At 47.9% G+C, this 14,949-nt stretch overlaps 1 protein-coding gene across 1 annotated transcript in view; it reads left to right on the top strand.

Moving 5' to 3' along the window:
• The window catches only part of Kcnj10 (potassium inwardly rectifying channel subfamily J member 10), a 31,815-nt gene extending 19,076 nt beyond the window's left edge, over positions 1-12,739 (top strand). Inside the window, exon 2 of the mRNA XM_028865566.2 lies at positions 10,743-12,739. Coding sequence (XP_028721399.1) covers positions 10,743-11,882 — 1,140 coding nt within the window. The 3' untranslated portion in view covers positions 11,883-12,739. The remainder of the gene's footprint in view (positions 1-10,742) is intronic.
• Positions 12,740-14,949: the final 2,210 nt, after the last annotated feature.

The raw sequence follows: 14,949 nt of genomic DNA, 5'->3' as shown, positions 1-14,949 counted from the left end.
GCTCAGGGAGGAAGTATGCTGGAGGTGATGTGGGGGTCTGAGAGGACAGATACACAGGAGGCAATGTCCCATACAGTCAGTCATCCCCCCTCTCCAGCCAGGGACAATGGCTTCTCTGAGATGTCACCCCTCTGGAGTTCTCTGCAAGAATGCACTTCCCTTCCTGAAGGGGGTCAAAAGGCACGTCTGGGGAACAAGCTGGAGGAAGGGCCAGTGGTCCTGATCAGCCCACACTGACAGGCAGTGGTGGTGTCTAAACACGGGAGAACATCTGACATGGCCCCATCTCTTTGTCCCTCCCACTCTTGACTGGAAAACACGGCGGGGGGGGGGGGTCAGAAGGGCCCCGGGGGAGGTCACAGACTCCCAGGAAATGCTTTGAAGGCTTTTATCCTTCTGATCAAACTCTGAGAACTTTCCAAACGTTGACACAAGGGAAGAAAAGCCTATTCTTCCCTGGGCCAGGACCTTGGTGTCAGGCTGGGGCTAGAGGATGGGAGGGCCGGGGGTGGGGGGGGGGAGGAGGCTCCAGGGTGGGAGGCAGAGGCAACAGAGACTCAGCTAGGAGTCTCTCAGGAGCAGGCTCCTGGGCACACACACTGCCCCCTTTCTCCTCACCTCCAGAGTTGTGAGCATCTGGCTCCATTTCTATTCGCTCGCTCGTTCTCACTGGGGGAAGGACAGGAGTGAGAGGGATGAATAACGACACCAAGCTTTAGAAGGACCCACATCCAAGTCCATTCTTCTAACCTCCAGGCCTTACATAACCCTTAGAGCTTTTCTCGCTGCCCTTCCTCTTCTTCCCCTCTCTTTTCTCTTCTCTTCCTCTCTTTCACTAAGAACACTTGGAAGCCCAGAAATGCTTCTTTTCAGGCCCAGCCACTTCTCCTCCAGGAGGCCTCTGAGATCATTATTTAAGTGGGATTTGGTATTCGAAAAGTCTGGGGAGAGGAGATGGGGCAGCTGTTTCCTTTCTCCAGGGGGAGGAACGGGGCCAGACCAGGTTAGCAGGATGGTGGGAGTTTTCTTTTATTTCTTTCTGAGATAGGTTCCTTCTGTATAGCCCAGGCTGGCCTCAGATTCATCCTCCTCCTGCCTCAGCCTCTGGAATGCTGGGATTATAGGCAAGTGTCACCATCTCGTCAGATGGGGAGTTTTAAAGCAGAAAGTGGCCTCTCCTTTCTTCTGGCACCACACCTCCAGACCTAACAGTGTGTTCCGAATGACAGAGGACAGGAACACGTCCACAGATGAGCTGCACGTGACATGCACTGGGCATCTTTGAGAGCTGTTTTGGTCTCCAGGAACATCAATGTTTCATTTTGTTCCACTGTGCTTTGCTTATATAACATCAAATATTAGTTTCCTAAGATCTTTATCATGGGTATCCACGGAGCACATACTGAGGTGACTCCCGTGGCTCTCGGTGTCTCTGGGTGCAGACAGGTGCGTGCTAGAGTTGGGGCAGTGGGGAACTGATACAACTTTCTTTCACAGTGAAAGATCTGGAGGCCTTGAGGGTTAAGAGCTTGTCCGGGTTCACAGAGAGTCTCTGGCAGAGTTGAGGCTGACACTGTCTCCTGCTTCCCAGTCCAGTGCGTTTCCCAGCAGGCAGAACTGTGCTCTGTTCCCAGGCTGGGCCTTCCTCATTCTTGTGCCCAACCATCTCACTTCGTCTCCAGAATGTGATGCACGAACACGTGTCCAGGTCATTTATTTAGGATGCGTCTTATCTGACGATGACGACGACGACCTGACCACAGGTTCTGTGGGCCGGCTTGTCTTAGTTACACACACCTTGTTGCTGTCACCCAAATAGCTGAGAAGAAACAACCTGGGGGGAGAGAGGTTTGCTTTGGCTCTTGTTTGAGAGGGATCCAACCCATCATGGGAGGAAGGCACAGTGCTGGGATGGGACGAGGGAGGTCACATTACATCCAGAGTTAGGAAACAGAAAGGCAGCTGAGTACCCGGATTCACCACTCTCTTTCCTGTGCTCCCCAACCTTAAAAAAAAGAATTTTTTAAAAAAATTGTGTCTCTGATGTTCCCAGTGCTGTATACACCTGTCCCACCGGGCTCCTTTTATGGTGCATGCTTCTTTGGGTTCTTCCTCCAGAACCCCAATCCCATTTTGCTCATCCTTTCGACCCAGTTACCTTTCTCTTCGTATTCTTCCCTGAAAGAGACACCTGGGCATAGCAGGAAAAGCTCAGTCCCTGGTTGCTATCTATATTTCCTGGTCCTAATAGCAATAATAACATTTTTATATGGTGACTTGGAAATCCTATTAACCAACAATTAAAAATGTGCCCCTCGGTCCCGCATCTACCACACAAGAGATGGTCAATAATAGTGACCTCTCACCCCTCATGCCTGGAGCTGGATGTCACCTTTCCCTTAACGCACATGGATCTCTCCATCCCCGCTTCCTGCCTCTTTTATGTTGATTTCCTTCTTAGACTCTAAGGTCTTCAAGGAAATTAATTTATATCTGCTTCATCTCTATAATTCCAGTGTTTTGTTTAGAATCTGGCACCCAGGAGATATTAAAAAGAAATTTATTACACAACTGTATGAAAATAAAACTCACATTGCATGGTGAGCAACACCATTTCAGATGGAAATACTTTGGGTTTTTTTTTCTCATATTTAATAGTGATTCTAATTAGCTATCTGGGGTTTCCATGTGTATAAGAGGAAAAAACAATCACAAGAAAAATCAAGAGAAGACACAAACAAGACAGGCAGAGGAAAAGGTCCCTGAGGCCCTAGGCCAGAGTAGAGTCCCACTCATTCCACAGAGAACAAGAGGCTCCACATTTCCCCAGCCCTACAGCGATGGCGGCACCTTCTCTTTCCCTTAGAGCAGTGGTTCTCAACCTTTCTAACGCTGAGACCCTTGGACACAGCTCTTCATGTTGTGCTGACCCCCACCCGTAAAAGTATTTTGTTGCTGCTTCATAACTGTGATTTTGCTACTGGTATGAACTGTCATATAAATATCTGGTATGCAGGATATCTGATATGCGACCCACAGGTTGAGAACCACTGTCTTGGGTTGACCTCCACAGCCAGAAAGGGTTGTGCTCTCTCCTGTTCATTCATTCTCTCGCAACGTGCTTCCCGAGTGCTCACTGTGCGTCACATGACGGTTAGCTATGTCAGTCAGCTTTGTGTTGCTGTGACAAATACCTGAGAAAAACACTTAAAGGAGGACATTCTGAGTTGCAGTCTGAGATATTTTGTTCTGTGTGGTGACCTCCTATGCTCCAGAGGCATGGCGGAAACATCAGGGTAGAAGGGTGTGGAGGAGGAAAACAGCTCACTTCTGGGAAATCGGGAAGCACAGAGGAAGGTATGGAGGACAAGATATATCCCTTCAGGTCATGCCCGGTGACCTATTTCTAACTAGGCCCCACCTCCTAACTTCCAGTTAATCCACGGATGAGTTAGAACTTTCGTGATCCGATCACTCACATCTCAGGTCTCTACCTCTGAACACTGCTGTAGTGAGGACCAAGGCCTTCAATACATGAGTTTTCCTGGGATGTCTAAATCATAAGACTCAAATAATCAAGATATAGAAGACCTGGGTGCTTCCTTCAACAAACTTGTTTTTACTCAATAGATACATATACATGGAAATTCAGGAATAGGCTGTGGTTTTCAGGGAAGATTTTATGGAATAGGGGTCGTCCGAACCAGGCTCAGGTAGCATGGAATACAGAAGGATAGATGAAGGCAAGAACGCCTGTGAGTACAGCAGGGCTTCAACAGCAAGGCACTTGTTTGCTGGAATGAGCCACAGGAGGGGAACCGTAGGCAGTAAGGCAGGGAAAGTGGGTTAGACTCAAGTCACAGAACTCCTCAGGTGCTGGGCTCAGTCTGGTCTCTCTTTGGTGTACAATGAAATACTTTCTTTGAGGTGGGGAAGGAACTGGGGCAGATATAGTGTGATGAAAAGTGGGTGGGTTTGGAGCCAGAGGACTTGATTGTGAATCCAGTTCCGTGATTTAGGGAGTACACCATCTTGCTGAGCCTCGGTTTCTTTGCTCACAAAATAAGGACTAGGATTTTTTTCCAAGTTTTTTGTTAGTTAGTTAGTTTTTTTTTTTTTTTTTTTTTGTTGTTGTTGTTTTTTTATCAGACCCAGAGCCTTGGGCATGCTAGGCAAGCACTTTAGTATCTTTTAGCTATGCTAGATCCTCAGCCTCAGGACTCTGATCTTTTTTTTTTTGGTTTTTCGAGACAGGGTTTCTCTGTGTAGCTTTGCGCCTTTCCTGGATCTCACTCTGTAGACCAGGCTGGCCTCGAACTCACAGAGATCCACCTGGCTCTGCCTCCCGAGTGCTGGGATTAAAGGCGTGCGCCACCACCGCCTGGCAGGACTCTGATCTTACTCTTTCCCAGGACTACCACGAGAATGAAATGTGCACGTGCTTTGGAAAATACCAGATCAGTGTTCACTGATTCATAATCAGAGAGTCACACACACAGGAGCAATGTAGGATGAGTTTGATTACAAAAAAAAAAAAAAAAAAAATGGAGCGATGAGCTGAACAGTAGGTGATGCAGGGCTTCATTAAGGCCCTGAAGGATGGGAAGGAAACAAAAGGGAGGCAGCAGGAGGGTCACATCCACAACACGGAACATTCTGTAGTGAACGGAAAGGGGAGTGCGGAATGGTTCAGGGCTCTGAGTGTGAACTGCTGGGAGAATGATGGTGCCTTTAGTGATTTAGGGAACCGAAGAGGGGGCAGGTTGGAGAAGAGTGAGAAATTGTCTCCATTTGGAAATGAATGAGTTTAGTGTTCACATCCCAAAGCTCCTTCCCGTTGAGTTGCTTTTGCTTACAGAGACGCTCTTTCTTTGGGGTTGAAAGGACCCCCCCCCCCAACAGGATAGGTCTCAGGAAATGGTACAGTTTATCCCCTGCCCTTCCGCCTGCTGTCTCTGGTGTGGAGTTGAAGCATCCTTTCTAACCACCCAATATAGCATAATAAATGTTAGTGGTAATTAATCAACTTGATAAATTTTTAAAAAGATTTATTTATTTATTATGTATACAACATTCTGCCTCCATGTATGCCTGCAGGCCAGAAGAGGGCACCAGAGCTCATTATAGATGGCTGTGAGCCACCATGTGGTTGCTGGGAATTGAACTCAGGACTTCTGGAAGAGCAGCCAGTGCCCTTAACCTCTGAGCCATTTCTCCAGTCCCTTGATTAATTTTTGAGACAGGGTCTCATGTAGCCCAGTCTGGCTTTAGACTTACTATATAGCCAAGGATAACCTCGAACCTCTCATTATCTCGGCTCACCCTCCTGAGCATTGGGATGACAGCTGTGCAACCATTGCTGCTTTTATGCACTGTTGGGGACCAAATGCAGGGCCTCGTGCATGCCATGCAAGCCCTCTGATAACTAACTTAACCTTCCCAGTCCCCATGCGGCAGTGTTAAAACCCACTCTTTTGCCCCGCCGCCCAAGTCAGCTGACCCACAGAAGGGTTGGCATTCAAGTTTCTGAGCTGTCTTTCCTTTACCTTCTGAAAGGATCTGCAAACATTTGCAGCATTTAGTCATGCCTGAGTGAGCTTGGATCCCCTCTTCCCTGTCATGGCTCCTCCTGAAGGTCTTCAGGAAGTCATCTCCAGTGTGGTACATCAAGGCGGCAGCCCCACTCAGACCTGTCCAGACGGCGCCTTCAGTAGTCATCTCTCCCTCCGTCTTAAAAAAGACTTGCTTCTGGTGGAACAGATGCAGGCATAGTCCATGGCCTTCCATTAAGAGTTCACAGATGGCAAATAAAGGCAAATAAACATTGCAAAGCACTGTGGTATTATAAAGTGGAGTTCAGGCTTAGAAAACTCCTGTCAGGGTGACGCAGGGGTAGGGACACGGAGAAAAACTATTCCTCTGAGGGTGAGGAAGGCTTCCAAAGGCATCACTAAACACTTGGTCCAGGCTTTGAAAGGCAGGCGGGAGCTGAGCAGTACAAAAGCAGATCCAAAGGTGGAAAGAATCAGACCGTGGGGTTTTTCTGTAGAGCTGAAGTCTAAGGATGTGGAGAAGGCTGTCAAGGGTAAGGCCAAGAAGTGAGGAGAAGCCAGGCGTGGTGGCTTTAGTTCCAGCACTCTGGAGGCAGAGGCAGGCAGATCTCTTCAAGGCCAGCCTGGTCTATATAGAGAGAGTTCCAGGATAACCAGGGCAATACAGAGAAACCCTGTCTCAACAAACAAACAATAAAAGTAAGAAGAAAGAAGGAGTAAGCAGAGGCTAACTCACCTCGACTGCCAATGCCAAAGGCTTGCAGTTTAACCTAAAAACAATGGAGGACCTCGGCCAGTTTCAGTCACAAGAGCTGTCTTGTCTCAAGCACTTGAGAAAGGCGGTGATAAATCCATTCACTCTGCAAGCATACGTGGCTGGCATAAAATAAAAGTACCTGTAGGTTAGGAAATCTAGCTCTAGGGGGAGCTGACAGTGTGAAACCAAAGATAGGCCCCAGTGTTTGCTGGAGGAATGGACATCACCGTCCTCAGGGCTGACCTTTGCTTTAGGGAAAGAATTAGCTCACTTCTCATAGAAGAAAGGAGGCAGATAGCCGGATTCCATCGTCTCACTATTCAGTGACTGTGTAGGAGAAAGTGCACCCTCTAGAGGAAACAGGATGTATGTTTTTTGGTCGGGCAGCTGCAAGCCACTTCCAGAACTTTGGCTGGCTTCTTTTCCCCCAGAGGCCTGGCCAGCTTGGGGGTGGAGCTTGCTGATTGTTTATCTCTTTCTCAGTCTGGCCACCCCTGAGAACAAAGTGGCTTGGCTGTAGGAGGTGGCATAACAGCTGGGAACTTCGGATCACAGCTGGAGGTGGCAGATACAAGGGCTGGCGACCTAGACACACAGTTGGAGGCGGCAAACACAACAACCAGAGGCCACAAAGAAAAGCTAGTGGGTAGCCAAAGTCTCTAGGGCCCTGGAGTCTATAGCCTTTAAACCCTGCCTTCAAAGCTCCAGGCTCTGTCTTCTCTGCGTCAGCAAAACTCCTCAGGTCAGGGTACCAGGTGTTTTGGCCCAGTAGTTGGAAGACCTGGGTTTGGCTTCCCATTTTACCTCGAATTTGCTTGGAGTAATTTTTCTCTGAGCCTCAGTTTTCTAATGATGTCTTTCCTGTCCACCCCAGAGTGTGGGGATCAAATTACATATTTTATAAAGTAACAAATAACCACAGGCTGTTGTTTGGAGACTGATAAGCTAGGTTTTTGAGAGCATCCATGCTTCCTGATATGTGGCACCTCCTCTTAACACAAAGCGAGGGCATAGATGAGAGATCCCTGGACCACAGAAAGTTCAGGGGTAGAGGTGGAGAGGAGGAGGCCAGCATTCTTGCTCAGCATAGGTGTAGCTGGAAGTTTAATCTTTCTTTCGCTATCCAGTGAGAACGTTCATCTCCTCTGTGAGATCTCTGAAAATAGTGTATAACTTATCTTTGGACATCCAGGGACAGCATGTTCTGTACCTTTCCAGGGACTCTTCACATCTGGACAATCCTGACTATAGTGGTGTCCGTCTCCCCCCACTCCAATATTACTCTGGAATCTTCCTCCCTATAGTTCGAACTCACTGGTCCTGTTTGTTCTTGGAACTGACCTTTCATTCATGTGACGGTCCCTCAAGCCAAGTATTTTGTACACATCTGTTCTTTCTTCAGATCATCCCTTCTCTTGACAAAATCCGCCTGTTCCCTCTAACCGTTTCCCATGTGACCTGGCCTCAGAGTTTTTCATCTCTTGATTGCTGCTTGAGATGGAATACTGAAGATGCAGAATGAACCAAGCAGAGTGGAATCAATTACCTCCTTATTCTAGAGACTTCATTCAACCAAACTAGCTTAAGATTGTATTGCTTTTTGGCATGAATAACTCATACTGGATTTTTTTTTTTTTTTTTTTTTGCTAAAATGTTTAAATCTCTTTTTACCCCCATGGTAACGTGACCAAATTACATCTTCATAATCTTAAACTTTCCCAGATAATTTTTTGGCCCGAATGCATAATCCAACATTTATCCTTTTCATTCGGTTTGGCTCACTCATCTGGTTCTTTTTAGGTCCCAATTCTGCCCAGTCCTTGTACACTGTCCCAGGTTTGTGCCATCCACACAATTGATGGCCACAATGTTCTCTAGTTTTGAATGAAATTAGTGTCAAGAACATTGAATAGGGCAAGATCAAGGATAAATCTCTTAGCTCCATCAATAGGAAATGAATTCTAGGCTATGGGGCTCTACTCACCAATACCACTGACATTTGAAAACCACTTCATTACATTACCCTTCTGGTCATTTTCTCTATCTTATCCCCAAAAGTATAACGATAGATTTTGTTAAAAAAAAAAAAAAAAAAAAACAAACTTGCTGAAGTTACACATTATCTGTACTTTGTTGATTTGTCAATTTAGTAACCTCATCATAGAAGGAAATTAAATTGTTTTGATATGACTTGTTCCCAGTAAACCCACAGTGAGTCTGACTGAAAACTTCCTGTTTTCTTGTTCTGTCTAGTTACACATAACCCTTGTATTTTATTTGAGAATCTTTCCTAGGATCAGTATCGCCCATTTCTCTATAACTTATAAAATATGTTTCATTTTTATTTTATTTATTTTTTAAGATTTATTTATTTATGCATATGAGTGCTCTATCTGCATGTATGCCTGCATGACAGAAGAGGGCATCAGATCCCATTAGAGATTGTTGGGAGCCACGATGTGGTTGTTGGGAATTAAACTTAGGGCCTCTGAGGGAGCAGCCAATGCTTTTAATTGCTGAGCCATCTCTCCAACCCCTCACTTTTATTTTTGAAAATTAAAATTATATTCTTTCATATTTAACTGTGCAATTAGTTTGTTCCCCAACAGTCCTTAAAAATCTCATGTACAGGTTTCACATACTTAAGAGTTTGATGATCAAACATTCTTATGTGCAGACTCTACAATGGTATATATGTATACATACACACACACCTATATATGTGGATTGTGGTAGGTGGTTGTTATTATTAGCACTTTGGAGCATTGAGTAGGGCTTTATTTAAGTTCTAAATAGGAATTATTCAGAGTTATAGAGCTTCCTTTTTGCTTCAAAGAAACCAAAGCCATAGGCAGTGAGGAGCACTGGGGTCTAGCTGAGTAGCAGTCTCCCATGGATAGGAGTTTCAAATGGTCTCCAGGCTGGTAAAATGGGCAGACTGGCTGCTTCTGGACGCTCTCGGGACCCTCATCCATTGGTGATCTCCTTTGCAGTGCCCGTGTGGGTAGGAGTACATGGACAGGACCATATAACTTAGACTCTTCCAGCGGCAAAGGAATGGGGAAAATGTGCGAATGTGATAAAGAGCAATGATGAAACGCAATGGTTCAGACATACGGGCTGGGAATACAACGGCTGCTCTGATCTCCAAAGAACCCCAAATCCCAGAAATCATCTTCCTCCTTCTCAGGAGTTCCAGATGTCGGACTCAGAGTCTAAGTGATTAAAATCTCCTCTACTGGAAAAGTACAAAGTTACTTTTTGGGCAGGGATGCCAGACACCTTGTATTAAGTGAACTGTCTCCTGTTTCGGCGCCTTGTCCCACTTTCTACTGTCAGGACGAATAGCAATCTTGAATTTGAGCTCCTGCAGACTCTAACTAATATGGAGTCCACCTGCACCTCATGCAGCCAAGACAGTTTTGCTGCCTACAATCTGGCATCGCTGCGAACCTGTGGGGAGATGTCTGGGTGCTGACAGGAAGCTCCAGCCGGTTGCTTCCTTCCTGCTTATAGTCTTTGCTGAGATCGTCTCTGTGCTCTTCCTAACACCAACCAAGACCCTGACTCAGACTTAACTTCTCCCAGGTAGTGCAAACAAATGGTGATGATAACGGTGGCAAATGAAGGAGACTGGGTGCCTGAGCAGTAGAAGAATGGATGCCTTCTGCTCTTTTCTCACCTGTGGTTATTACCTCGGGGCTGGGAGAGAGAACAGCGAAATTAAAGGTATACCTGCATCTTAAGCAGGACTGTCCTAGAAGGACTTCAGTGGAATAGGTTTTCTTGCCTTGGTATTCATCAGCAGGGAGGAGTTTTACTTTGAATTAGGTATCTCCACAGGAGTGGTGTGTGTGTGTGTGTGTGTGTGTGTGTGTGTGTGTGTGCATGCGTGTGTGTGTGTGTGTGTGTGTATGTGTGTGCGCATGCGTGTGTGGAGATCAGTAGCGCTCTCAACACTACTCTCAGAGACCTGTGCACTTCCTACGCTTCCTTCTCTGTCTCACCTTCTTCCTCAGATCACAAACATTATTACACTGTATTGCAATGATGTGTTTAACTGAGGTCCTCGCTAAGCTGTGAGCTCTTAGCAAGAATGATGTCATTTTCACCTTTGACCTATCAGTACCTCTTGCGGTGACTGGCAAATGGCATCCAAACGAAAGGTTAGGGGCTGCTGACAAGATGGCTCTGACTCGGCAGGTAAAGGCATTTGCCACTGAAGTTCAACGCCCAGGGCCCACGTGGTGGGAGGAAACAAATCCTGCAAATTGTCCTCGGGGTGTGATACTTAAGCATTCCGCCCCCCCCCATAAAGAAATATAAGGGATTTTAAAAGGAAATCTTAGTTAGAGCCTCCTCCCATTGGGTGGCGTCTAGGAGTTGGCGGGGTTTGGGCAATAACCTCCTTGATGTTGTCCTGCTCCCTGCAGATGACATCCGTCGCCAAGGTCTACTACAGTCAGACGACTCAGACAGAAAGCCGGCCCCTCGTGGCCCCAGGGATACGTCGGAGGAGGGTCCTGACGAAAGACGGCCGCAGCAACGTGAGGATGGAGCATATTGCGGACAAGCGTTTCCTCTACCTCAAGGACCTATGGACGACCTTCATTGACATGCAGTGGCGCTACAAGCTTCTTCTCTTCTCCGCGACCTTTGCAGGCACCTGGTTCCTCTTCGGCGTGGTGTGGTATCTGGTGGCCGTGGCCCATGGGGACCTGTTGGAGCTGGGACCCCCTGCCAACCACACCCCTTGTGTGGTGCAGGTGCACACACTCACTGGAGCCTTCCTCTTCTCCCTCGAGTCCCAGACCACCATTGGCTACGGCTTCCGCTACATCAGTGAGGAGTGCCCTCTGGCCATTGTGCTTCTTATTGCCCAGCTGGTGCTCACCACCATTCTTGAAATCTTCATCACAGGTACCTTCCTGGCAAAGATCGCCCGGCCCAAGAAGAGGGCTGAGACCATCCGTTTCAGCCAGCACGCCGTGGTGGCCTCCCATAACGGGAAGCCTTGCCTAATGATCCGAGTTGCCAATATGCGGAAGAGTCTCCTCATTGGATGCCAGGTGACGGGCAAACTGCTTCAGACCCACCAGACAAAGGAGGGTGAGAATATTCGGCTCAACCAGGTCAACGTGACTTTCCAAGTGGACACGGCCTCGGACAGCCCCTTTCTCATTCTACCCCTGACCTTCTACCACGTGGTAGACGAGACAAGTCCCTTGAAAGATCTCCCCCTCCGCAGTGGGGAGGGGGACTTTGAGCTGGTGCTGATCCTCAGTGGGACAGTGGAGTCCACCAGCGCCACCTGTCAAGTCCGCACTTCCTACCTGCCGGAGGAGATCCTCTGGGGCTATGAGTTCACGCCTGCTATCTCGCTGTCGGCCAGTGGCAAATACGTCGCTGACTTTAGCCTTTTTGACCAGGTTGTGAAAGTGGCTCCCCCTGGCGGTCTCCGTGATAGCACTGTCCGCTACGGAGACCCAGAAAAGCTCAAGTTGGAAGAATCATTAAGAGAGCAGGCTGAAAAGGAAGGCAGTGCCCTTAGTGTGCGCATCAGCAATGTCTGACTTCCTGGTCTCTCCTCCCCAGCCCTTTGGCCTTTTCCTCTTTCAGTGCCCTGGGAAAAGGAGACTATCTGGGTTCCCTGGAGAACCCCAGAAGCACCCATCCTCTACTTCCCCTTCCTTAACCCAGTGGCCTGTCAGTAGTCCAGACCAACTGGAGTCCTACGTTTTCCTCTTGCTGTCCCCTCGTGCCTTCCTCTACTACTATGCCAAGTACACGACTCTTAAGCCAGGATGGGGGAAGGAGAGGGAAGATTAGGCTGAAATGGCTTGGAAGGCCTCAGCCATGCTTGGAGATTCACATTCGGAGGACCATGTGATTGGATGGCTAGACTCCCCCCAACTACCCACTACTAGGAAGTGTGATGACTTGAGACCCGAGCCCCCTCAGTCTCTGTTTCCAGCTAGTAAGTCCCCTAAGGCAAAGCTCTCTCTGAGGGAGAGTCACTCGATGGACTATGCTCTCGGAAATAAAGGAAGCTGAAATCAGTTTCCCCTGGGCTCTCTACCAAATCCTGAAGAGAGAAGCCAGGGTTTGCCATGCTGTATTTCATTTCAGCCGGTAACTCCTGACATAACCTAGACTTTAGCTCACCGTCTCGTTTCCCCTTCCCAGTTCTCAAGTGGACCTTCTCAGGATTCCCAGTTCTCCCTCAGCCTCTGTTCCCACAGAACTGGGGCTGACCCGAGAAACGTCAACAGCCACCACCCCTCCTGCGCCCATTCTGGGTTCTGAGGAAGTCAATTTTAGAACTATTGTCCAAAACTCTGGCCCTGTCCTGGAAAGATTTCTTTTACTGTGTCCTGTGAATGGGAAAACCTTAGCCAATGAGCTAGCTCTCTCTCTCTCTCTCTCTCTCTCTCTCTCTCTCTCTCTCCCTCCCTCCCTCCCTCCCTCCCTCTTTATCTCCCCCCCCTCCCCCCCCCCCCTCTGTCTGTCTCAAAATATTTTTGAGACAGGGCCTCACTATGTAGCTCTGGCTGTCCTTGAACTCACTCTGTAGACCTGGCTGGCCTGGAACTCATAGAGATCCACTTGCCTCTGTTTCCCGAGTGTTGGGATAAGGTGTGAGCCACTATGCCCTGCCGACAATGCTCTCTAAGTCCAGCGCTCAGGACCCATGACAATATCTAAAACCACTCCAGATTACACTGTACAGGGCTCCCCTTCTTCCTTTCCTATCCATCCCAGACCCTTCACCCCTTCACCCAAGCTTTTGAAGAAAGACAGGGAAACACAGTCATTTCCTTTCTTAACACCGATCCATTAAAACTAGTCACACACACACACACACACACACACACACACACACACACACACACACGTCACAGATTCCCCAGGAAAGTTGAACTGACTTCTCAGATTTGCAGATTGCTGTGCAGAGCCTCTGGGAATTTGTGATGTTTTTGTTAAGGTTTGGACTGAAGCAGAACTCGGGCTGACAGCCACTATTTTGTTACATCTCCTGTGCCCTTCTGAAAAGTGCCAGCTCTTTTATGAGGCGATGAGGAGAGGGGAGGAACTTACATTCTGATCTCAGCCATTCTGACACAGCATACAATGACGAAAGTCAGGGTCACCTCTACTCTGCCAACGGGCCAGTTTCAGGCAAGTTAAAAAGACAAGATCAGACCCAGGCCATTCCTGCTTCTCTGGTGAGGACCGTGGCCGGGGTCAGGGAAGGACATCATCAGCACCAGGTCCTGTTCTAAAGCCCAAAGCACAAGCGAGTTCTGGCTCCACTTAGGTACATAGGAACCCCCACAAGGTGGTTTAGCAGGAATGCCAGCAGGGATGACATAATTGTTGATTTAAGGTGGACTTGACAAATGATGACAAGCTACACACTTCCACAGAATGTATACACGCATCTGTGCAAAGCCTTGAGGAGAAACCAGGAGGTCCTGAGGCTGAACCCACCTCAGCTGTGCCCGGTCCTCTTGACAGTGGTCTTTCCTTGAACTCAATTAACGGTGGCTTGAAAATGAAGAGCCTTCGCTCAGCTTCTTCTTACTGTAAAAACTCTCCATTGTCCTTAAACTCCCATCAAAACGAGAACCAGAAGAACCTGAACGTCTGAGACAAAGAGCAGCAGGCGAAGAGCCAGCTTCTGTGCTTACAAATACACCCAACGCTGTACTTACCCCGTGGTGGTCGGTGTGCAAGGACCAAGTGTACTGCGTGTGTCTCTTCTCACCCACTGGCAATTTTTCCTCTGTCTGGTTTCTTCTGCACAGTGCTGCTTCTCCCCTGAAGGAATTACTCTCTTCCCAGCCCCTTGCCTAAGGCCCAGCTCTCCTCAGATTCTTGGATAACAACGTGAGAAGAGAACGCTTTCTGCCTTAACCCTTTTTGAACTTCCTCTGCAACCCCAGGCTTTCCCCTAAGCTGCACTTTAAAATCATGCCGCCCTGTTAATTCAGAGTGGCACCCTTCCCCCAGAAGCCCAGTGCTCTGCATGCAACCACCCCCACCCCCAATTCTAAGTGGTTCTTCGGATCACAGCCTGGCTCTCCTGACCTGGAATCCCTTTTCAGGGTATAGGACAAGCTTTCCTAGCAGCTGGGGCTGACGAGAAATGGGTTCCCAGTCTGTAGCAGCTGTAGACTTGGAACATCAGGAGGGTAACAGGTGAGGACTTTAGGTGGGGTGGGAGATTTCAGGTGGACAAGACAACCCATGGGGAAGGATATCTAGAGTGTGAAAATGAGAAAGATGAGGCTAAGGGACCTAGTGATGAACCCCAGAGTCTTACTTATGACTGACACAGAAGAGGTGGGTGGAAACTTGGGAAATTGGGATATGATATATATGTTTATCTAAGGAGAAAACAGAGATAATATATTGAGAGATATGTATATAGATGTACATATACCCAAATATATGGAATGTACAGAAGGAAGTACTCAGACTTTAGCAAAGGGACAAATATCTTGCCTTGGTTTTATGGAGTAGGATACCTGGATTTTCTGTGTTATGGTCAGCAGAGCAGCGAGAGTAGCTGATGGTTTTAAGTTTGATTGATGGAAAAGGGAGGGCCAGTCCTGTCCCTTTCATAAATAAAGGAGC

This window comes from Peromyscus leucopus, chromosome 15, assembly GCF_004664715.2.
Source record: "Peromyscus leucopus breed LL Stock chromosome 15, UCI_PerLeu_2.1, whole genome shotgun sequence".
NCBI lineage: Eukaryota > Metazoa > Chordata > Mammalia > Rodentia > Cricetidae > Peromyscus > Peromyscus leucopus.
This window is presented reverse-complemented; position numbering and strand designations above follow the sequence as displayed.